General features: G+C 38.6%; 3 protein-coding genes across 4 annotated transcripts; 2 read left to right on the forward strand and 1 right to left on the reverse strand.

The window, feature by feature from the left end:
- The first annotated feature begins 1,535 nt into the window (after positions 1-1,535).
- LOC135627307 (protein LURP-one-related 8-like) lies at positions 1,536-4,208 on the forward strand. The gene is made up of 3 exons (XM_065133353.1): positions 1,536-1,956; positions 2,968-3,201; positions 3,279-4,208. Exons 1-3 carry the CDS (start codon positions 1,660-1,662, stop codon positions 3,405-3,407), a joined length of 660 nt encoding a protein of 219 aa, XP_064989425.1. The 5' UTR covers positions 1,536-1,659; the 3' UTR covers positions 3,408-4,208.
- Positions 4,209-9,737: 5,529 nt separating this feature from the next.
- LOC135627544 (heavy metal-associated isoprenylated plant protein 36-like) lies at positions 9,738-10,988 on the reverse strand. Its single transcript, XM_065133668.1, has 3 exons — positions 10,638-10,988; positions 10,464-10,539; positions 9,738-10,372 (listed from the first exon to the last, which is right to left on the reverse strand). The coding sequence occupies exons 1-3, from the start codon at positions 10,677-10,679 to the stop codon at positions 9,738-9,740; spliced, it is 753 nt and encodes a 250-aa protein (XP_064989740.1). The 5' UTR covers positions 10,680-10,988.
- Positions 10,989-14,414: 3,426 nt separating this feature from the next.
- On the forward strand, positions 14,415-24,767 carry LOC135626384 (uncharacterized). Of its 2 annotated transcripts, XR_010492327.1 has the most exons (3): positions 14,415-14,723; positions 20,722-24,193; positions 24,274-24,767. XR_010492327.1 is itself a non-coding variant. In XM_065131626.1 (2 exons), the coding sequence occupies exon 2, from the start codon at positions 20,955-20,957 to the stop codon at positions 24,120-24,122; it is 3,168 nt and encodes a 1,055-aa protein (XP_064987698.1). In that variant the 5' UTR covers positions 14,415-14,723; positions 20,722-20,954; the 3' UTR covers positions 24,123-24,767. The 2 variants fall into 2 exon arrangements, 1 of the variants encoding a protein (XP_064987698.1); XM_065131626.1 differs by having other exon boundaries at positions 20,722-24,767.
- Positions 24,768-25,238: the final 471 nt, after the last annotated feature.

Raw genomic sequence — 25,238 nt, forward strand, 5'->3', positions numbered from 1 at the left:
TTTGAGACTCCAGTGCTTATGCCGTACCTCTGACGTTTCTCCGGACGGTAGATGTTTCCAAATCATGTTCAACAAAACCTGTGGGTGGTGGATTCTATGGCACTCGCATTTACGGGTCTTTGCTTTGATCTCATGCGGATTAAACCAAATAAAGACGGGGAAGTGTCGGTTTCGAACATATGTCGGGGACTATGATAACTATCTTCGAAATGATCGATCAATAATTTTAAATGTAATATATTTATAGTCATTATGCTCGCTCGGTGGCCTGGAAAACCCATGGATTCGGCCGGCGATACGGTTCCGAATCCAGTCAAACAGTGGAAACATAAGATGGCTGCTGCTCACCTGCTGCTGTTTTGGACCTCATCTTCTTCAACTCACCCTGTTTTGTTTCCAAAACGAAGAATTAGGCCGGCGAACGGTCCAGTAATGTATGGAACGCATGTATGTGATAGAAGGAATACAATCACACGAGTCAACGAATGTCAGTCATTGCGTTGAATTAGACTCTACTACTGCAATAGAAGAGAGGAGAGGAAGCATACATCTCTCTCTCTCTCTCATGGCACGAGGTTAGGCAGGACTTTGGCATCCCGATTCAAAGGGGGAGGAACACGCGCAAGGAAGGAGTTACGATTGGGAAAACAGTGGTCGCAATGAACCGGCCTACCAAAGGGTCGAATGATGCGAGCTACATTACGGTTCGCCGGTACGGCCCTCATTAAGGGAAATGTGCACAGAGTGTGATAATTATATCAGCACCCTGGACATGCAATATCTCGCGACATACGACCCCAAGTACGGTACGAACTCCCATCTTGACGTGCGTAAGAGGAGACTGCTGAGGGTTCGTGGCCTGCGTCGTGGACTAGTCGTGGGACGCACGGCTTCCGACCGAATAAAAACGTGCAGGACGCGGTAAGCGACGACCGGTGCAACATAATTTTTCCTTGCGTGGGAATCTCCATGCTGTTCCAAAAAAGAGGAACCTTAAGTAATTATATTATGAACACTAGCTAAATCCAATACGTTAGATTCCTTGGAACCTTAAGTAAAATAGAGTTGTCTATGGTTCCATGAAATCAAAATAATATCCTTGATGAAATCATCTCCATCGAAATCATGATACTGAAAAAGTAAGATTAGAATATTACGCCCACTGTAATACGCAACGATTTCCGTGGAGAAGAAACCCGATGACAGTGACCGTCGATCGGGGTCATGGATGATGCATGCATGTCTGATGCACGTTGTACCTTTCACATCATGGCTGATGCACGTTGTGGCAGGATTAACTTGCTTCCACGAACTATTCACGAAGAAGACCGCTGCCAAATCAGCCTTGGACCGCACTAAAGATGCAACTTCTGTTGTGGGACCCATGTCTAGGGCCAATACCTGAGTGCCACTCTGTTTGATCGTCACAGCAAGCCAGAGTCCCGACGTATCTGATGCACCTACGAGACGTTGAATGGGGACTTGGCCGTCACCTCCGTCAGCTGCAAACTACAGTACGTACCACGATTTCTCCCTCGAAGAAGCTGCAACGGCGACAGGTCAAATTCCTCATCTCGTGCTCGCTACGACGGCAGCCGTAAGTATTAAAGCTGGTGTTAAGAACGGGTTTCACAGCATCAAGAAAGTCCACCACCATCGATGGAGGCGACGAGAGGCGAGACGAAGAAGAAGGCAGTGGAGGATAGGGCGGGGGAAGGGGAGACAAAGGGCGGGTGGCCGAGAGAGGTCTTCCCGGAGCTGTGCTCACCGGCACCCGTCCGGCTTACGGTCTGGTGCAAGTCACTCCTCTTCAACAGCCACGGGTACACCGTGTACGACGACGCCGACGGCCGGATGGTCTTCCGGGTCGACAACTACGCCCACAACTGGAAGCAGGAGACGGTGCTCATGGATCGCGCCGGCCATGTCCTGCTCACCATCCGCCGCTGCCGCAAGGTTAGGCCACACTTTTCTCTCTCTCTCTCTCTCTCTCTCTCTCTCTCTCTCATGTGGCCGCATACATACATGCGTGTTTCAGTTCTTGTTGAGTTTTAGGGAGATTTCAGTAACAAATGTCATAAGATTCCATGGACAGAAGTAGTGCAGTGCATCAGAACCTAAAACTATTTTGTTTATCTTGTACAAAGGCATGCATCATCTTTACCAAAAATATGATTCATATTTCAGCTAATAAATTGCATCTTTATATTTGTTTCAAGTTGCTTTTTGCTCGACATCTCATCTGACTGCACAATCATGCATGCAATGGATGCTTCAAGGTCCCGCAGAAGACATTCCCTTCCTGCTCCATAATGTTTGGTTGAGTGAGATGCTTTGAGAAAAACAAGGACCACACCTCCACGGTCATCCCTTTGAAAACCAAGCACTTTTCACCTGATGGACCCACGGAGAAGGAAAATTAGTCCATGATGTGATTTACAAAACAATGCACTACTGTTTCCATTTCCCCATAAAACAAAACAAAAACAAAATATAGCTTTGTTTTTCTTTCTTTTTTACTTTTTTTTTATTGTTGTCGTGTAGAGGCTTCTCTGTTGGGACTCCTCCAAGTCTACTAGGAATGATGATGACTTCTCAGGAGTATATTTCTCCAAATGATGAAGACAATCTTAATAACCGTGAATGTCTCCTCTTAATCTCATTAAAGCATACGGTAGAAATCTCAGCATATCATACTCGGCAGCAGATTAGATATAATCTTAAGTAATATACACAGAAGGCAGCTAACATCCTAAGCATGCATGTTCTTAAGGGCACATATTGTATAGCTGCAGGTACTACCTACATAAAGCAATCCATTTTAATGTGAGAGACAAGCTGCATCATATATACTGGAACATAAGAATTGGATATAAGCTTCCTTTGAGGCAAATTGGAACATAAGAATTGGATATAAGCTTCTTATCGATCATGCGGATTATAGCTGATCTCTCCGTGCCTTCACAGATCTTGAACTTGACAGAGAGTTGGGAGGCCTACAAAGGAGACAAGGATGTCCAAAGAATAGTGAGAGAGCAAAGACCGCTGTTCAAAGCCACAAAGGACTTGGGCAGCCCTAGTTGCACCATATCGATGTTCCCCGAAGATGGAGTGAAGCCTTTAGGCTATCGCATGAGCTGGTCTCGCGAGAAGGAATGGTCCAAGATCTATCAGGCCGCCGCAAATGCTCCTGTAGCTGAGGTATTAATTATTAGCAGCACTCGAAGTCTCATGATCATCTCCCAAATGCCTTCTAACCATCATTAATTGCGTGATAGATTGGCAGAAAATACGGTTCGATGCCGATGAAATTACTGGACAAAGATGTTTTAGCACTGAGAGTGCAGCCTGGGATGGATCAAGCTCTTGCGATGGCAATGATTATGATCACAAATTCAATGAGGTAATGGAGCCAGTGGATCATTATGCGGTCATACTCTTTCAAGTCGTATGCCTGAGATGGATTAAGCAGGCAGGAGCAATGTGTATAGTTCATATTCTACATGAGGATGACTTCATGAACGAAACATTGTAGTTACAACAGTAAGGAATTTGTGTTCATTTGTTAGTGTTATACGTACATATATACTACACCTTCTTTCTGAACTTTTTTTCTTTTTTATGAGGTTTTGGTATACAATCAAACTATTTCATGGCTTATGAACTCTAAAAGAATGTTTTCCTTCCCAAAACGAAAGTCGAGTACTGTAGCTTTTCTAGAGTAAGATTTCCATGGATGCCTGCTCCATGTGAACGCTTGGTTACCATGCATTCATGGAAAGGGAGAGATATATATGATTTTGAGATGCCTGAGAGGAGTCGATTGTCGACGGACCAAAAAAGGGTTCTTCAAAGGCGACTACTTGCTATACATATATAGAAGGTATCGAGTGAGCTAAACACGAGAACGAAAGCTAAACGACAGACTTTCCATGCACTCGTACAGTATTGTCTGTAGTACAACAGTGAAATGGAATAGATAGAGGATTCATGTAACAGCGAATACAGTTTCTGAACAAGAAGCAATAGCTTTTGGTGCTCTCTGCATCAGCTGATGGCCTCGCATGGTTGAACAAGTCACGGGCATGTTTTGGTTGCTCCTGCCTGAGAAGTAGCCAAAGAGTCGATGATACTTGCAAGTAACAGTTGTCATGTGAGGAAATAAACCGGCCCTCAAGAAGAAGTTGACAAGTGGATTCTCAAGTCAAAATGGAAAGTATCCTCCATAACTCTCAATATGGGAGATTTTTTCAAAGTTCAATCTACGAGAGTCCCAATGTTATATATTTTACAAAGATTTTTTTGTTTTTTTTCACTTGTACTTTTTTTTTCTTCCAAACTTAAGCTAATGTTCTTATAGACTTTGATATTACTTAATTTTCAGGTCACCTCATTCGTATTCATCCTCCTACTCATCCGTAAATCTATCGCTCGTGAAGATCGATTCTAATGTTTATTATCTTGATACTTTTAAAAGTTTGAGGTATAGATACGTTTTTATCTTTTATTTTAGATGAACGATCTTAACATGATATTAGCAAATAAAGAGAAAAAAAAAAATTTTGATTATATAGAAGGTACAACCTCATATTTGACTTTTCATCGTCTCATAGGACCAAGTTCAATTTACCTAGTCATCATGTCATAAATTTTCTTCAAAACTTACTTTTCATTTTGGATAAACGATCTTGGCACATAGAAATAAAAAAAATCGATCACGTGGAAGCTATAGAAATAAAAAAATCGATCATCTTGGTACTTTTAAAAAAGTTGTGATATGTTACATGTTATGTTGCTATCTTAATATGACATTGGTACATAAAGATGAAAAAGACCTGCCATGTAGAAGCTACAACTTGAGATTGACTTGATAGCTGCAGAGGACGAATCTCATTTAGCTTCTTAGTCATCATGTCCTCCACTTTCTTGATGAGAATCCATTTCTCATCATCTATTGGAAGTGGATTTTTCTCTTGTGTTGACAAGAATGTGCTTGGCTTTAGCTCAGAAAGAGTCATATGGAGATAAGGTTAGGAGACGAATCCACTGTTATAGGGAGAATTCATGCCTCTCTTCCCATTAACTCCATGACAAAGAAGCCTGCACTGTTGGCTGCACAAGTGACTGCCTGCTCTTCTTGATGATTCCATGATTGGCCAAGACAAATATAATAAATAAGAAGAAAAGTGAGAGATTAAAGTAAGGTGATTGGATTGGATCTTCTTTGTGGTCCAAAGCACTGCATGCTTATTGAGGAATAGACTAACACCAGCTTCTCTTTTTGACTTGTGGAGGAGTTCTCAGTTTCTGAGTATCCAATTGACTTGGGAAAGCTTCATGTGAGGATTTGGGTTGTCTCTGGTGATTTTACTGGTTGTAGCATGGAAAAGAGTGTGGATTAGAGACCCACTTTTAAGTACACAGTGCATGGAGGTAAAGAATTCATGAGGTAGAGCCTACTTTCTTTCAGGAGTATCAAAATCTATATCAACACAATCTCAATCTTGACCTACTTTTTTTGGCCAACATTGTGACCAAGTTAGCTAAACTCCAAGAGAATATTATATTAGACATGTGTGATCGTTATACTCATGTTTTGATGACTCAGTAGATTCTTAAAGACCACAAACTTGTCAGTTCCTAAGTCAATAATTATGAGATTCTTAATTGAGCTTACCTTTCATTTGGGAGGCATGAAGGAAGCCTAATATGATGTGACCACTGTCAACAACAATATTAAAATCATGCTTGGATGTTGACCTAAGAATTCCTATGGGTTAATGAGGCCCTGCAGATTAAAGTTCTCAAGATAAAGCCATATGTTTCTTCCTTTTTATCTGCCATGATCCTGTTCATGAGAGAGGAATTTTGTCGACAACATCATCCATGGTTTGAAAGTTCCTCCAAGTTAAGGTGGACATGCAGATTAAAGTCTTGGAATAATGTTACTTTTTCCCCAAACAAGTTCAGATTAAAGCCATATGTCTCTGCAACAAGAAAAATGGCATGGGTGTTTTGATTGGTGATCAGAAATTAGCAAGCATGACAAGGGACCTCATTGATGACATCCCTGCTTGACAAAGAAATCTAAACTTTAAGCAGACAGTCGACATCATCCTTTTTTAATTACCCCAAAGAGTTGCATCATTCATTAAGTTAATAACAACATAAAATTCTGATCAAAATCCTTCCATTTTTTTTTTTTCCCATCAAAGATCATAGATTGGATCATTGGAACACAGACTCTGCTTTGAAATGTATGAAAGAGTATAGAGACCCGAACGCAGATTTGGAGAACCGAAGCTTGATCTATGCAAACAATCATTTTGATGCTTGGACATGGACATCAACTTTGCATGATTGTTTTTGTGTTATTATTTTTATGCCCCCCAAAAATAATCCAAAGAAGCCTCAATTGCAGCAGTAACTCATCCTGACTTCTTTCACTAGAAAATTTGTGCTGGTAAGAATCTCACCATCCACAAATACAAAGTACAATAACTTGAGTTCGGACAATGTGTTTTTAGTGTTCCAAGATACAAACAACATCATCTTCAAAAAACTGGAGCTCCTACATGTCCAGTTGGTTTTTGATGGATTTTTCAGACAAATCATGTCATAGATAGGATACTTACAGAGCATCAAGAGTGGATCCAAAAGTCTGTGCTAGAAATAATGGTAAAGCATGACAGGAATCACCTCCCCCTAAGTGCTGCACTTAGCTCTGCTGCTACTCCTTTGCTGAAAAAGATGGGACCAAGAAAATATAGTATAGATGGGTGAGTTTGACACAGCTACCAAAAAAAAGTCATTTGAAACACTCAAATCACATTTATACGAAAGGTTTTAAGAAAGAAGATACCAGAGGAATCATGACTGTGGTTGCATGAGTGATTCAACTGAGATGACTACTGGAAAAGCTGACGGCTCTTGGACATGCTTGCTGTTCTAAGATGTCAAGATTTTCTTCAGAGAAAACATTACCATGTGCAGGGAGAAGCAAATACACTTGTGAGATATGCATCAAGAAAAGAAAAGGCTACTGACTGCATTATCTTCTTGAGAAAGTGAATATTACTGTCAAAGTTGTAAATGCTTCCTAGCAAAGAGAGAGAGAGAGAGAGAGAGAGAGAGAGAGAGAGAGAGGGCTAATGCATTGGTTTTCCTTACAAAACAATGCACTCTACAAAAAAAAATGAACAACAAAATATCCAAAAGCTTCAAGCAATTACATTAGCCCAAAGAGTGAATCAATGCATAACTCTGAATGTGCCACAATATTTAGCCTTTTCATCATCTGCATGGCCCTTAAGGACTGACTCACTTAAAAACAAAATTGCAGTTGATGGGTGATTATGAAGAGGCTTATATTAAGACCAATTGTAAAAGAAAAATATACTTCAATAATATATATATATATATATATATATATATATATATATATATATGGGATAAAATAATTTAGATTTGAGTTGATATATAAGTATCATCAAGTGAGTTTTTTATTATTATTTAATGAATTTAATTAGTACTTATTCATTGATTGAGATGTACCAATCAATATTTATTAATTTGTCTCATGTCACATTGCCTCTGTGACATGAGAACTTAAAGTTTGGATCACATCAAATTATGTACATTGATCCGTCCGAGATTTGGCGGCCCGAGGCCCATTGCGTCAGATTGGATCCGGTCCGGTTCAATCCGCACCCGATAACCATGGTTGGGTCCGGTTCAATTCTTCCGATGGATTTGATTTCGTCTTAGCAGTGAGGATGACTCGATGGTACCCCCATCATCAACATCATCGTCTAACGCTTTTTCCCGTCCGGGTCGGAGGAGAAGAGATGGCGTCGGGGTGGGGTATCACGGGGAACGATGGCCGGTGCTGCGACTTCAGCGATTGCGTGTCCCGTTGCCGGGAGCCCAAGTGCGCGCCCTCCTCCGCGACGACTACCTGGAGTGTCTCCACCACGCCAAAGAGGTCATCCCCTTAAACCCCTACTCTCGTCTTAAGATCTGCTGATTTTGATTGGGCCATCTCGCCATCATGCATCCTTCACCTTTTTGGGCATGATCATTAACTATCGCAATTTATAGATAGTGTACAGTTTAGTGCGGGACTGATCGCAGTTTCTGAGGTGAGCCGGAGAACTTGGTGATCGTGTCATTGGACTTAATGTTTCGCTATAGCAGGATCAAGAATTTTTGTTTAGATTGCAGTTCTTTCACACAAGGCTTAACCCAAATAGCAGGCTAAATTAGAAGGAAATCTTTTCCTAAGAAAAGGTGATAGCTTCTGTGGGGATTATAGCTGTATCCTTCGATTTGCTTTCGAATAAGAATCCTTATGTTACGAAATATCAGTATTTTGAATGATTCCCACAACAAGTTCTCATGTGTTCTCTCTCCTCAAGACAAGTTCACGTATGTCTTGAAATTTCACACAAGGCATAACTACTGTTTAATGGAGCTATGGAACATTTCATCTCAGTTCCCCAAGTGTCTGCCGTACTTCTCCTTTAATGTATGTTTCATTCCTAGTAATCAATCCCTTGCAGCAGGAGGATATCATGATCTTTACAAACTTAAGGGTGTAGAGAAGAATTGGTCGAATGGTCTCATAGGCTGTGGATCATATGTGAGAGAGTGCCCTCCCAGGGACAAACGTTATCCCTAGGAATGGCATGAACCAGTGGGATAGGAATGGCATCAGCCGCAGGAGGATCACATTATCATGATAGAGAGAAGCAGCAGCATCAATAGGAGTGGTCTTGTCAGGGAAAGAACTCCCCCTTGGCCAATGACAAGATTATGATGATATTACATATTAAAATATACTCAATGAATCCATATATATATATATATATATATGTGGACTAATTATTTGTTTGTATGAGGCTGACACCACGAAGAGAATTGTGAAGCAAAGCGATGACAGTCCAATAGGGTGTGCTTGAAGTATCTTAGACAGTAGTAACCCACTTAAATGTTCATAATTTCCTATGAGTTGTATCTTTCATGTGTCTACTACTCTCAGCATGTAGCTAGAATCACCTGATTGGGATTTCTGCTTGCCAATGAAGGTCAATCCAGCTGTTGAAGTCGGACTACATAGAGGAAAGAATCACCTGGTTGTGATTTCTGCTTGCTAAAAAAGGTCAACCTAGCTATTAAAGTTGGACTACATATTCTTGTAGGTCAAACATGAATGACTCATCAGCAGTGCTGCACTGCAACCCACCCCACCAAAGTCAAGAGGTGTTCAGCATGCATTTCAATCAGGAAGATATTATAGCACAAAGTTTCCTTCTAGAAAATAGTTTCAGAAACAACTAACAGAGGTCAGAATATCACACTAGATTGTTGCTGACATTGCTATGTTCGATCTAACTCCAGGTTCTGATCACTTGGATTTATCTGCTTCTAAATCTTCTTTGTCTATGTTCAGTGGTAATTATGCTTATATGAGTGCAGTGAGGAAAACAAGAGCAAAAATTTAGACAAAGGGATCAGTTTTGTTGAAGAATAGCCATTCTAGAGCACCATCATACAATATCAAAAAGCTGCTACAATATCCCCAGTTTAATTTCTCCTGCATTCCATCATTACACTTGCACTAGTATAATAAGCTTGACTCCACTATTTACCCAGGCATACACTTCCAGGCCACTGCTAAACCACTTGAGATATATATACATCAGCAGCAACAAAACCAAAAGGAGAGATTGCCCTCATCACATGAGGCAGCAAGCGTTGGCGTTCTCTTCGCTGAAGTAGTATGAGCCTGGAGGCGCCGTGGAGTAGATGCAGTTGCTCTGCTGCTGCATCAGAATCGGCATCGGATGCACCGAGCTGTAGCTCACTGCGTCGATTGCCGGTGGGATCGCAAGGCTACTGCCGCCTGCCACTTTCTGCCCGGCCTCTTGCGAAGCCACTTCGGGATCAGCTCCACCAGGCTTGCCACTGCCTCCACTGCTGCTGTCGTGTTCCTTGCGACCCTTCTTCCCCTTCTTCTTACCACAACCTGCATCGGTGACAGCCTTCTCTGTCCCACTCTGTTTCTCCGGCAACGGAGGGGCTTCGCTGTCGGGCTTGTCCGACGCTTCGGCAGAGCTGTCGTCGCCTGAGTAGGTCACGTTGTTTTCAGTGTTTTCCGGTGGCTCATTTGGTTTGCCGTCATTCTTGTTCTTGTTCTTTTTCTTCTTGCCGCCACCGCCACCTCCACCAGCGTTCTCGATCGGCTTCTGCTTCGGCCAGAGCTCAGCATGCTTCCCCGACTTAGTGAGCTTCCTTACAAGGCTCTCGGCCGTGACGTTGCCAGTTACCACAACCTTGTGCTGCTGGGAGTCGACGCTAATCTTGTAAACCCCTGAGAGACATCGAAACATCAGATATTGTAGTGGTGAAAGAGAGATTAACAGGGAACAGAGATGAAGCGTCATGGATTGGCGCCGGGCAACCATCTATGTGCTGGAGGACTCTCTTCACCTCCCTTTTGCAGCCTTCACAGTGGATGGAGACCTTCAAGGCCAGAGTCTGAAGCATCAACATGAACCAAAACCTTAATTCTCGGTTCCAGTTCGATAGAGTCTCTTTGAGCAAGCGAAGGAGAGGGAGTAGAAGCAATGTAGTACCTGGTATTTCAGTGGTTCAGGAGCTTCTTCAGGTGCTGCCATGAGGAACAACAGCGGAGAAGATGAAGGGTTGGAGCAAATACTTGGGCTGGTGGGGGAATCAAGGCCGGAGAAGAGCAAAGGAAAAGGGACTGAGAACAGAGAGAAAAGGCCGACGGTTTGGAGGGTGTGATGGGTTTCTCATTGGTACACAGCGGAGGAGAGATGAAACCACTGTTTTCAATGAAGCTTATAATAGATTATTGGATACAAAAGTAGTGTTAATATCTTCTTTCTTCTTCTTTTACCTTTTTTCTCTTCTTTTGGGCAGAGTCACTGTCATACATCACCACCATTAACAAAATCACCACATAAATTCCAAGGTAATTGCTTTACGGCAAGCGATTATATGTAAATGAAATGTCTAATGGACGTCATTAGACATTTTTTATTGTTATTTTTATCAGTTTGACATGGATTAAATCTATACATGTAAGATTGTTTTAAGTATCTCTAATTAAAAGTATAAAACTCTCTAAATATCATTTATACATAGATCGAGATTGAAAAAGAATTTTTTAATTTATTCTATTCGATATTTTTCTATTCTACGTTCAAATTAGTAATAATATATGATTCATAAATGTTGATTCGAATAATTTATTTAAAAAATTATATTAAACTTAAAATATCTTTTTATGTCTTACCCTATAGAAAGAAATTTATGTCATAAATAATAATAAAAAATATAATTATCTCTTTTAAGAGAAAAAATTATATATTTATCGATTTTGAATCTTCGTTCGCATAAATAAATATTCGGATTTCAACTATCACATGTCGGTCGATATCGTATTCCCTATCAATTTGCATGGTGGATGATCTCATCGTTCTTCTACCATCAGCTATTTCAGAGGGAATTCCATATGAAGCTCATCTCTCTCTCTCTCTCTCTCTCTCTCTCTCGTGCATTAACTTGCGTGGCAGAGGAAGGCAGGAAACGTGAAATGACAGTGCTTTTAATTGAGGTGGGGGTTTTTGAGTCATGGAGAGTTGTCGCCTACCCTGTGAGCTCTAGCGTCATTATCAACCCTATTCTCGCTTAAGCACGTAGCATCTGACATAAGCATCAGATCACACTTCGCTCTCCCTCCGTGAGAGCGAGAGAGAGAGATAGATGTCCGTCTCATCAAAAAGTGACTTGTATCACAGAAGAGATAGATGTCTCATCAATGTCAATTCTAACTTCTGCTGAACCATGCAATGATGTTCTTTGGATAGGCACCAAAAAGATTAGCAGTATAAAATATGCCAAAGGCATGAATTATTCTTCCAATTACATACCTTATAGTTTCTTTTTCTTTGGATCAAATTAACGTGATAAAAGTATACAAATAAGCAACGAAAAAGACGGCAATCTCTGGAAAGCATGGCTGCCCAAAAGAGAGGTCGATTCTCCATGATCTGATGTTTCTGATACACCTACAAAGCCATCGATATGGAAAGGCAGGAAACCTGAGGAAGATACAGAGTTAAAAGGTAGTCTTGTCATGATACCATGTAGACTCTATCCTAAAATTATCAATACAATATCTAAGTAAATATTCCTCCACCATATTTCAGCTTGTGATTATGCTGGTGATTTCATAATATAAATTTGTTGAAAAATCTCTCGTTAAAATAATGAAATAATAATAATAATAATAATAATAATAATAATAATAAGAGAATAGAAAAACACCTCAAAAACTAAAAACTTATATTAAACATCAAAATTCAAAATCCCTCATAAATCTCTTAATTTTTTGGCTTCTTATCTTTCCTCTCAAATATATATATAGCATTGCGTTGGTCTTTTATTTAGAAAAAATAAATTTAAAATTTTGACTCCAATTACCATAGAAATGTTTATCTTAACTAAGACTCTTAAATCAATATCCTATTATGCTATTAAGTGACTCCAAGTTTCACTTAATATTTCAGCATAATTCTGAGATAAAATATCATCGAGATAAAGCTTTCAAGTTAAGTCTTATTATGTATGCTATTTAGATGCTTCTACAAATTCCTTCCACGTTAGCGATCGAAGTTTGGTTTCCCACATGCGCATTTTTCTACATTATAATTTTTATCATTTATTTTAAGGTCAATTAGCATTTTTCTACTTTATCGTTTTATCATTTATTTTAAGAACAATTATGTATTTTTACCGTAAAGATTATTTATGCTTTTCAATTATAAATACAAATGCATAGTAACTTGGGATATTTTAAGTTGGGTATTTTTTCTAAAAAATATCTCTATTTTTTAAAATATCTCTCGTACTTAAAAAATTATAAATAATATTATTTTCAAAATGACCCTTTTATTTTATCGGTTATCGGCTTCCACTCCTTTGGTTGTGCCTCTACCCATTAGTTGTCTCTCTTTACCCTAAATATCCACTTGTAATCTTTGTGCAAAAGTTTTTTATTTATCATATGTAGAATTCATCATCATTGTTCATAGATCCATCCCATTTTTCTTATCCGTAATTCTTACCACTACTTATAAACTCAGTCTCTTTCTTTGCTCATAGATCTTATTTTTTAAGATAAGAAAAAGAATAGAATGAGAGGGATAAATGCCTTTGCCATCTCATGTGAGGGTTAGGAGCAAAACATACAATGATAATTTACTGTACCCAAAGCTTCAATTCAAATAATTCAATAAAAAAACAAGTGTTAATAGTAGAAATCCTTACAAAATAATGAGAAATAGTAGAATGAATCGCCCATAATTAGGATTATTAATTTGTAGGTTTCAAATGAATATAAGTTAAAATTAACTTTGATTTCCTTAGAAGTCACATAGGCAGGATTAACGGAGATGATCCTCATGAGTTATACGAGCGATGATAGGTCCAACGAAGAAAGATGTAAAATGATATTTTTCAGAAGACTAGACATATTGTTTTAGAATTTTTTTTTTTAAAGTAGAAGTGTTTTATGGAAAATTTTAAAAAATAAAAGTTTCTTTCAAAAATTTACCTTTTTTACTTTATCATATTAGCATTTATTTTAATAATAATTATATATTTTACTATAAAGATTATTTATACTTTTAAATTATAAATACAAATGCACGGTGACCCCTCGATTTTTAATTTTAGTCTCTGTAAATACAAATAAAAATAAAAAAATATAAAACATATTTCGATAGACACAAAAAAAATATATAAAAATATTTATTATGGTGATAAAATTCATACCGACCTCTAATTCATAGTCGAGCTTAATCCAATTCTCAATTCTCTGTAGGAGGCGATATGTTTTTTTGAATCCATCATAAGATCTAAATAGAACATCAATCTATGAAAAAAGAAATTGTTCTTAATGTCACACTAATGAAAATTACTTAATTTCTAGCTGACCAAATTTGATTCGAACTCATAAGACAATTGAAGCACATCAAAGTAGCCACCAATCCATATTTCAGTCTATTTCTCATCACATGACCCACGGGAACTTGATCTCCTACCTCACCAAATCCTCCATTGTACATACTACATGCCACGAAACGGAGTGCTTGGGTTTGATCCCGACCGTCCATCGTCGTTTTGTCTTTCCCCGCCCACACACGGCTCGGTCGAAGACGCTCTGCCGCTTGACTCAGTAGTCGCGGATCCGAACGCTGTACCGTGCATCGAATCTCGCATCCGACGGTGCAAATTTCACGCCGCACTACGACAGGATGCGGCCACGCTGTTCCCCCCCCCCCCCCCCCACTCCCCTCGCTCCTTTTTGGGTTCCGCTGCGTTTACTCACACCATTGCCGGGCAAATTTTGTTTTCGGCTCTCCCGAGATATCTCCGTCTCGCTCCTCGCTACTGCTGCCCGCTTTAGGGTTCCGAGTGAGGGCGGCTGCGGCGCCTCCATCCGCCGCCGAAGTTCACCCTTGCGGGCGTCCCCGAACTCCCGCAAGTCTCCGGTCAGGATTTTCTCGATCTCTCCGCCGCATCCCTCTTTTAGTCTCCGTCACCTGGTCACTTGGCCGGCTGCGAAGTAGCGCCTTCTTCGCTGCAGCGCAGATCATCTAGTGCGTGGGGTTGGATATTTCGGCCCTTTGGTAAGAATTTATTTAGGGTTGGAAAATGAAGAAACCGAATTTATTTAGGGTTTCGTTCTTCGCTCGTTCCATTTGGTGGGATTTGGTTTCGTCACTCGTTTCTTCGATGGAGCTGAGATCGTTAGTCTGATTGCGTTTTCCCCTTTCTCCTTTGCTACCTTTATTTGTTTCATCATCGAATTAGGGAAGATAGTTGTTCTTAGAGCAGTACGTTTTTCACCATTAAGTAGAGATATTCTGCTTCTTTTGACTGGTCCGTCGAAATCACGACCGTATGCTCGGTGGCTATTTATGTGCAAATATGCATATGCATGCATTCATTCTGCAGAGCAACTTCATCTAATTTGCAATAGGAGCTACATTGACATTTTCAATATTCAGTTGTGCATCATGAAGCTTGGACCATCGAGAAGTGAATTTGGGTATTCGCCATGTTATTAGTTATTATGTTGTCATCAGTCCGCTTTTAGGTGCCTGTATGCTATTCACGGATGTGCTTAGTCCATGAGATGATAGTATTTGCTGAATGTCACTGTCCTTAAGATGGTTGTGCTGTTTTGTTTGGTACCTTTGATCAGGCAGAAACAACAATTTTTATGACCATAAGACGATGGTTTCCAAAGTCTTTCTGCACTCCTAGTGATCTTGTTCACTTTTTTCCGCTAGTAAGCCTCTTACACTTTAGGAAGACATACTACCTTGAGTTCTATGCATGACCATTATCTAATTTATGTGACATCCAAAGTTGAAGTACAACGTCAGAGAACAGCAAATTTAATGTATCTAGACATCATGACTTTTATGAGAAAAATAAATAAATATTAAGTTTTCAAGTTTTGTTTTTGTGTTTGTGCTAATATGCTGTTTGGCTACTACCATTATAATTACTTGTTTATGTATCCATCTTTTCTAGAATGTCTTCCGAAGAGACTTGTCTATATTGAGAACTTATGATTCCCTGATGTGTGTGTGATATTTTGTTTTATCATCTTATTCTTGATTTGGATGCTAAATTTAGGATATTAGATTTTCCATAAGGTGTTTATTGATGCTCCCAAAAGATAACGAGAAGTTAGATTTAGATTGTGAATTTAAGGAATATACAAGATGCATAATTCTTTAAGTTCATGTATACAGTGATTTAATGGATTTTCACTGAAATGCATAGTTTATATGATATAGTTCCCAGACCGTGACGAATCTTAAAATGTCATGTTTTCATATGTTCCAATGTCAATAAGGTTGTTAGGCTTTCTGTAATATGCATCTCAGACTTAATTATCCAAAGACTAACAGAACTTCCAATGTCTGGTGCTTTGGAGTTAATTCCAACTTTTGCTGAAGACAACCGATTTTCCCCTGAATAATTTGATTGATTTATTGACATATGGATAATTTTACAGGGAGCCTTTTAATATTCACCTGATATCTATGTGGCAATTCTATTGAACCAATCTAGAAGATGAAGACATGTTGTAGGAACCTATCATGCTAATTAATGACAAACAACAATATTCTAGTTATGGATCAGAAAGATAGGTAGTTAGATAACATGTACAAAAAGGTGAATTGATCAGGTGAAACATTAATAGATCAGAGAATGCTCAAGGGAGGTTTACAAATTCCATGGTTATACAAGGTGACTGAATTAGGATTAGTAGCACAAGTAAAGGAGGATGTTTTACAAGAAACTGATGGCTTTTGATTTAACTGGGGATGTTGCTCTAGAAAGAGCTTATTGGTTGAAAAAGATCCATCAAGTGGAATTTATCTAGTTGGGTTTGGTGTTGGAATCTGGCATATCAAGTTGTAATCTGCAAAGAACAATCCAATTCTGCCAAATCTATTCTGTAGTATATTTGTATTTACCAAGATGAGGTATTATGGTTGTTGGAGGGTTTACTTGTGCATAGTAATTGATCGAATTTTTTTCAATGAATTGAAGCATTTTTCTGGTTGATGTCATTTAAGATTTTAAGGTTCTAGTTTTTGAGGACTTTTAACTCATTGTGATTGACCATTGTTTGCTTTCTCCTGTTTATATTTGCAGTAGTGATGAATTTATAGTACATTTAGAGGAGATTTTGATTGTAGGCGTGTAAGTTGTTCTCATTAGTCCTGTTGCTATCATGGTTCCTCAATTTGTGCAAGTCTGGTTTCAAGGGTTGCATTAAACATTCTTATTGTATCCTGGGAAGCAAAATGTCGACCTTGTATGATCTGTTGCAAAAACTTTTGCAGGGCTATGTGTCTCTTTCATCAATATATTTTACACTCCTAAGTCCAATTCCAAGCTTTTTATGCTGCTACTCTCAACCCTTGGTGATACTTTCCAGATCTTCAGATAGTTGTTTTGACATGAAAGATCCTGACCATCAGATTATTGAACCTTCGTTTTAATTAATTGACTTTTTCTCTGTCTCATTGGCATTGCTGTTTTAGGCACTTCCTGAATGACTGTATTGTAGAATTCAATGAATAGTTGCCTATTTTATCTCCACATCCCTTCACTTACTAATCCATTTAGATTGCCAAATTTGTTTCTTCCATCCTCCTATCTTTTATTTTTGAATTTCTGAGGCCCATACTTTTGCAATGTCATTAATTTTCAGGAGAAGGAAGCACTAATTGGAAGTCACCTTCCCTTTTGGTTATTTGCTATTATGGGGTGTGACTGCAGAACTAAAGGCTGATGTTTTTCAATTTCACTTAAGATGACTTCATGAAATTAAATAGTTTTGAATGCTTAATGACACCTAAAATTAGGTGGGAGGACTTACTTGCAGATTGAAGGTTTTCAATTATGGTTAAGATGATTCATGGAGGAAAATAATTTTGAATTCTCTGGTGACCGAAAAAATCAGGTGGAAAGGACTTCTAGAGTTTTGATGTGTATAAATTTGTTAGGCCATGACCGTATGAGTTTGTGGTAATTCATTCATATTATTAACTCTATAGCTTTTTACATCTCTACTAAACATCAGTAGTTTCCTTTTTTTCTAATTGGTTATTTGGGATTCATACTGAGAAACTATGAGATTGAAACTATTGAACCATCACTAGTGAAATATTACCAAGAAAATGTAATAGCCATAACAAACTTTTGAATTTCCTGCTACCAGATTTTGATCTAAATCTATGGGTATATTTTTGGCTTCTCTGTTTTTAGACAAATAAGCAAACAACATAAATTGTGAGAATGGCTCTTAGCCCCCAATCATTTGAGTTTATCTTAGTGTTTTAAAAAGATGCTTAGGTGCTTGCTTAGGCGCTCTGGCATTGCATAGTTGTCGGGTGACGGGCTTCAGTGAAGCATCGCCAGGGCGCTCTCTTGATCCCAATCGTTGGGCGCTTGCCTTAGTCTAGGTGCCTCGGGCAAGCGCCCGGTTGAAGGTGAGCAATCGAATAAGATAGTCAACTTTGGTTCGGTTGAACAATAACTTGGTTCAACTGAACCACCTAAGCACAATAAATAGTAACAATAACACAACCCTCCTCCCCTGTGCGCAGCGCTCAACCCATAAACCTTAGGAACCACCTCGACTCACGACTAATCCCACCATTGCCAAAGTCGTCGACACATAGGTCTGGCGCTTTGCTGTCGACAAATAGGTTTGAAGCTCTTGCTACTGTAGGTCTTGTGCGTAGTTCCCTCCGCTGCCTCTGTGTGCAACTCCTTCCATTGATGCAGGACAAGATCGTAGCTTCCTTCGCCAACAACGAACACATCTGAAGCTTCCTTTGCCCTTGACGTCGTCATCCGCAACTTCCTCTGTCGCTGTTGCCGCCTTCTGTAACTTTTTCCATCATTGTTGTCATTGGTCGTAGCTTCCAACGCCAATGCTACCACCGTTCAAAGGTTCCTCCGTCATCGTCGTCCTCTTCCTCCCCACGTCCTATCATTAGTGTCTCCTTTTTTACCCCTCTATTGTTATGACTGTTGTTAACAGTGGATTAAATACTATTAACAGTGGATTGTTAATCCTTAACTGATATTAAAACTATTGTTACCATATAATAAACTGAAATTGATATTAATCCTTAGAACTATTTGCCTATTTAGAACTAATTCTTATTTAGAATTAATAATCCTTATTTAACACTGTTTATCGCTATTTAGAATTGTTATTAGTCCCTATTTATCACTGTTAATCTCTATTTATTTAAAACTATTATTAGGTTTTAGGATTAATGGCAAGTGTACAAAGCAATACAGAAAATTCATAAAAAAATTCACTTTAATGTTGCATTTTTATTTATATAATCATATTTATCAATTATATTATATATATTTTATATTTTAATAGTTTAGAGTGTCTTGATTTTCTCGGGTGAGTGCTTAGCACCTTGGGTGTTTTGGGAGCTTGGCGCCTAGCTCTTTTAAAAACACTGATTTATCTACATGAATCCTTTCGACATACTTGTTCCAAAAATCATTAGATCTTTTTTGTTTATTCTAATTGTCCTTTTTATCCTTTAATTTACAGATAAAGCGTATTTTTATTGTGCACTTGAGAATTTATTTTATTCATAGTTGCAACTACCGTTAGCTAATTTTCAAGCAGTCATTTATGACTCTCCATCTTATTGTTATCTTGACATCTATATCAATGTCATCTTTACTTTCTTTTTTGTTATAAAGTGTAGACTTTGTATGAAATGCTTCGCTAAATGAGGCATATTATATTTGCACAATACTATAGAAGTCTGTATTTTCAATTTGATCATATTAAATGATCATTGGTTTCTAACTAGAACCATCTTTTCTTTGATCATGTTTGTGTAATTTTTGCCATCTTCTGCTAAGAACTATTAGCTAATTTGTTTCTGTTTTATTTTGAGAAAATTTCTTGTTTGAATCAAATTTTAGGATAACAACACTTACATCTATGCAAGGATTGAAATATCATGCCGTACCGAAGTTTTGACCTTCTCTCGGTACGATACTGTATACCAAGCGATATACATATATATATATATGAACGGTATATGTGTGTGTGTGTGTGTGTGTGTGTGTGAAGTAAAAAAAAGAAATTTTGACGTCTGTGTGTGTGTGTATAAAGTAAAAAAAAGAAATTTCGGCGACGTCGCCTCCCTTCTCCCCCACGCGAGGCGACGTTGCCTCTCTTCTCCTCAGGCGGGGTGACGTCGCCTATATATATATATATATATTTTAAAAAATGTGCGATGTCGCTTCTCTTCTCCTCAGGCGGGGCGATGCCGCCTTTATATATATATATATATATATATATATATATATATATATATATATACTGGTTTACTATTGGACTGGTACGTACCGGGCGGTATCATTTGAAACTGTATACCTTGTATCTATGTCCTGAAAATTTTGGTTACCCAATCATTGGATTGCAACAGATGATAGAGATTAACAATGAAGAGACATCTGCAACAAACTTTTATTTGATGGAGCATAAAAGCTTAATGGGGAAATAAAAAGGGACAAAGATTTGAAGGAGCATCTTGGAATGCCATGCAGACTACTGAGAGTTGGCTGACAGAAAGTTAATGGAAAAAGAAGTGGAGTATCATTTGAGAAACTGTGCAGTAGTAAACTCTCTTGAGACCATTAATATAGTCTGAATATCTGCTTTCTATATACAATGAAATTATTATATATGCTTTATTTCTTGCTCGCAGTTGATTGGAAGCACTTATCACAGTAGATAATCTTTTTGTCATCAAGATTGGAAGATTTTTTTAAATAAAAATAACTGCTGTTGAAATCTGTTTATTTTTTCCCATAACATGCATTAGAATATAACCTGTTTAGTGTAAAAGCTTGTTGGTCGGAAGTCCTTTTGAAGCTTAAGGTGCAGGTAAGTGATTTTCTGACAGAGAAATTTTGGTATCCTTAATGAGTTCAATTAGATCTATTTTGATGCATTGCTTTAGTCAACTCTCTTTTGTGCATCTTTGCTGTTGGCAATTGTCTTTTGAAGTTATAAATTTTGAGTAATACTTTTCTATGATGCAGGTGAATGAATTTTGTTGCATAATTTTAAGTATCGTTAAGGGCAACAGTCAATTGCATCCAGCGGTCTAATTTGCTGAAAGAAACTATTTGAAATAGAAGGTTCAGACATACAGATAGATTTCAGCTCACTTTCTGAAAGAAAAAAGGCAAACATGAACAAGAAGCATAAATTTATCTGGTTCAAACTTCTTGCATGAAGAATCTATAGTGCACTCTTTCATTCTTATATCACAATGGACTGTAACAAGGAAGAAGCTATTAGAGCCAAGCATCTTGCAGAGAAAAAGATGCAGAACAAAGATTTTATGGGGGCACAAAAGATTGCTCTTAAGGCCCAACAGCTCTTTCCTGACATTGAGAACATCTCTCAGATGTTAACTGTCTGTGATGTTCATTGCTCTGCTGGAGCTAGAGTTAATGGTGAAATGGATTGGTACAAAATTCTCCAAGTGGAGTCAACATCTGATGATTTATCTATTAAGAAACAATATCGGAAACTTGCTCTGTTGCTACATCCTGATAAGAACAAGTTTTCAGGTGCTGAAGCCGCTTTCAAACTAATTGGAGAAGCACATATGGTATTGTCTGATCAAGAAAAAAGGCGCCTTTATGACTTCAAAAGAAATGCTAACATTAAAAGTGCCCCTGCAATGAAGCCTTTTCAGTATTCAAGGATGAATCCTCATGCCCAAAACAATCTTAGGACAGTGAATTCTAGTGGGTTTAATCAGCCATCTCCTTTCAGTTCTACCCAGACATTCTGGACAATTTGCCCTGTTTGTGGAATGAGATACCAGTATTATCGAAGCATTTTAAACAGAGCCCTGCGCTGTCAGAATTGCTTGAATACTTTTGTTGCATATGATTTAAATGCCAAAGTTGTGCCTTCCGCTGGGAACCCATGGAATAGTTATAAAAATCTAGAGAAAAAGATTCCAGTTGAGCAAGCTAATAATATAAATAAACAAAGCCAATTTAGAAATACCTCTTCTGACATGAAGTTTCAGGAGGATGCTTGTGGAAGATCAGTATTCAACCAAGATTCTGTTGGTGAAACTTTAAACATGGGAAAGAATATTCATGTGGATGCTAAGGTTGGGGCAGCTAATGCAGTAAATGTCACTGAAGTTGATAAGGGACAGCAGGCTGCTAAGCCGAAAACTACTAATGCTAGTAAGAAGAGGAGGAGAAAGGTTGTTTTAGAGTTTAGTGATGCAGATGGCAGTGATAGTGAAGACACAAAAAATGTGGATGATGGGCCTCCTGTAAAGCAGAATGCTTCTACATCTGGCCCACGAAGATCGAGTAGGCAGAAGCAGTATGTCTCTTATAATGAAGATGGAAGGGAAGATGGTAATGGTGACAATTCCTTTGTAGCCCCTAGTAAAAGATGTAAAGATGAGTCATCCTGTAAAGCTGGTAGGTTTGAAGAACCATCATGCAGAACCGGTGCTGAAGGTGTTAATTTGGAAGACGATGGGACAGGTGTTGCTAAAACAAGACTGAATAATGAAGATGACATCATGTATGAAAATAAGTTGCCGAATGGAAATGAACAGGCCTATGAAAGTCAACAAGGGACTAGCGAACATCAGAAGTTCAGGCATGGAGCTGAATCAATTGTTGGGTCAATTCCTAAGGCTTTTCCTCCTATGGGATGTTTTGTTTACCCTGATCCTGAATTTGGCAACTTTGATAAACTCAGAGATGCAAGTCAATTTGCTGTTGATCAGATATGGGCAGTGTATGATGATCAGGATGGAATGCCTCGATTCTATGCTCGAATTAGGAAGGTCTGCACCCCTGGTTTCATGCTGCGCTTTACTTGGCTTGAGCACGATCCTGTAAATGAAACTGAGTTGACATGGTCTGATGCAGAGTTGCCTGTTGCTTGTGGGAACTTCAGACTAGGCAAATCGGAATCCACCAAAGATTGTCTTACGTTCTCTCATGTTGTTTCATGGAGAAAAGGGGAAAAGAGAAACTCCTATGTTATTTATCCTAGAAAAGGTGAGGTTTGGGCTCTTTTCAAGGGCTGGAATATCTGGTGGAGCACAGATGCAGACAAGCATAGGTTCCATGAATATGAAGTAGTAGAAGTCCTCTCAGATTTTGCATCGGGAACTGGCATTAGTGTGATTCCCTTGGTAAGGATAGAACAATCTGTGAGCTTGTTTATGCGAGCAACGGGAAAGGGAATGACCTCGTTTGTGATTCCACCCCATGAAATCCTTTGTTTTTCACATAATGTTCCTTCATACAGGTTGAGTGGAACTGAAAGAGAAGGTATTCCTCAAGGTTCTTTGGAACTTGATTGTGCATCACTTCCCAGTAACTTTAGACAGATGTTTCCTTCTGTTAATCTTGACAATGAGACAACAAGAGTTAGAAAGTTGGGTGGGAGCAGCAGTTCATCTTTAAATGCCACAATTGATAAAGAGGAACCTGTAACCAGTATAATGCAGGAAAGAGAGAAGAGGACAAGTCAAGACATGTTATCTAATGGGATAAACCGAGTTGATGATATGGAACAAAATCACATTAGTGAAGGACAGGATGTGAAAACTTGGAAGCATGTGCAGAATGAAGCAAAAACACCCAAAGTAGAAATTAGTGAGAGAGGTGACTCAGATGCAGAGAAGATCAATGATGATGATGATGATGATGATGATGATGATGATTCCTCATCAGTACCATCTTTAAGCCCTGACATCTATCACTATCCTGATCCAGAATTTTATAATTTTGAACAACACAAGATGATCGAAACCGTCCAGTGTGGTCACATTTGGGCATTCTATAGTGATGTAGATACATATCCCAAGTACTATGGCTTGGTAAAGAGGACCGAACCGGAACTAAAAGGGCTTAGAGTGCATATTACATGGCTTGAGGCCTGCCCGGTGCTAGAGGAGGAGAGGCGGTGGTCTCGAGAAGGCTTCCCAATTGGTTGTGGAACATTTAAGGTTGTTCCTCAAAGCTCGATAATTAAGGAGACTAGTACTTTCTCTCATCTAGTACAGGCCGAACAAACTGGCAAAAAGAACCATTTTCTAATCCATCCTAGCATTGGAGAAATTTGGGCGGTGTACAAGAATTGGAGTGTTGGATGGGGCCTCCCAGAACTGGAGAAGTGTGAATATGATGTGGTGGAGATTTGTGAGCGTAGTGGTTGTGGCTTGAAAGTTAAGCCTTTGACAAAAGTAAATGGCTATACATCTGTTTTTAAACCTGAAGAAAATACGAATGCAGCAACCGAATTGGAGATACCGACAAATGAATATATTAGATTCTCTCATCAAATACCTGCATTCAGGCTAACAGATGAAAATGGAGGAAAGCTTCGTGGCTATTGGGAGCTCGATCCTGCTTCCGTGCCTGATGTTCTACTGAAAAGCTAGGGGAGATCAAACTTGAAGCTGCCTGCTGCAGTTTCCGGGGAAAAGCCTTGGAAGTGCTGATGAAGGTTCCGGTACTGTAACAAATATGATTTTGTTCCCCACTTTAGTACCTGCTCATACATCAAGTCGTTCCTTTTTGTTTCTTGTATAGTTGTTGGCAGGAATGCTGTTCTGAACAAATTTTGGAGGGAAGCCTTGGCACTGATGCTAACGGCCATGCTCCTAGTTTTGGATCTTCCTGTGGCATATGCCTGCTTTCTTTATATGGCTTCTTTTCACATTACTGACAAGTTGGGTTAGTATGATGGCATGAGCCCTCGTATCTGTGACATGCTTTCCTCCGCGACTAAAATTAACCGTCTTTTTGGGTGGGGTTGCAAATTTTGGCATATCAAACACTTCCAGCGAGGATGGCAGGTAACAGATTGCACTAAAAGTGAACAGGGATTTATTGGAAGCTTTGAATCATCGACAGGGCGTGTGTGTAATCTCTCTGAACTATTGACATTTGTGTGTCTATTATTACCGATGTATGCTACGATTATGTGATGCAGTTGAAAACAGTAAAACACAAAAAAGAATATATTATCAGTAACTGTATGTGAATTGTATTCATATTTCAATTTATTTTCTTTTTTCAATTTACATAGTTCATGTGAATTGTATTCATATTCATTTATCTATCTCCATTGTTATGTGAAGCTTAAGCTTTGTGGAGGGGGAGAAGATTTCTCTAATCATATGTTTTGCTTTCTCCCATTATCTTACAAGAGATTTTTGTAATTATTTTTAAATTTTTTTGTTAACTAGGCTGAAAAGAAGAAAATTATTCCTAATTTTAAATGATCTCACGTAAGAATAAAAATGATTTTAAATTTAAAATTCTACTCCGTGAAGATTTTAGCCTTATTCAAAGACAGCAATTGAATTTTTTTTATATTTAGATTTTTTTGAAGTTTTCTTAATCCCATTCGGTCAACTCTCCTTTGGTAAGTAACATGACTTTTGTTTGAAGAATGTTATGGATACTATCTTTTTTGTTGGACAATGCACTCAATTTATCTCTAATCCCATGCATGTTGAATGCTGGCTATATATGAGAATCATCTGTAAGTA

The sequence above is a fragment of the Musa acuminata genome, chromosome BXJ2-11 (genome assembly GCF_036884655.1).
Source record: "Musa acuminata AAA Group cultivar baxijiao chromosome BXJ2-11, Cavendish_Baxijiao_AAA, whole genome shotgun sequence".
Lineage (NCBI taxonomy): Eukaryota > Viridiplantae > Streptophyta > Magnoliopsida > Zingiberales > Musaceae > Musa > Musa acuminata.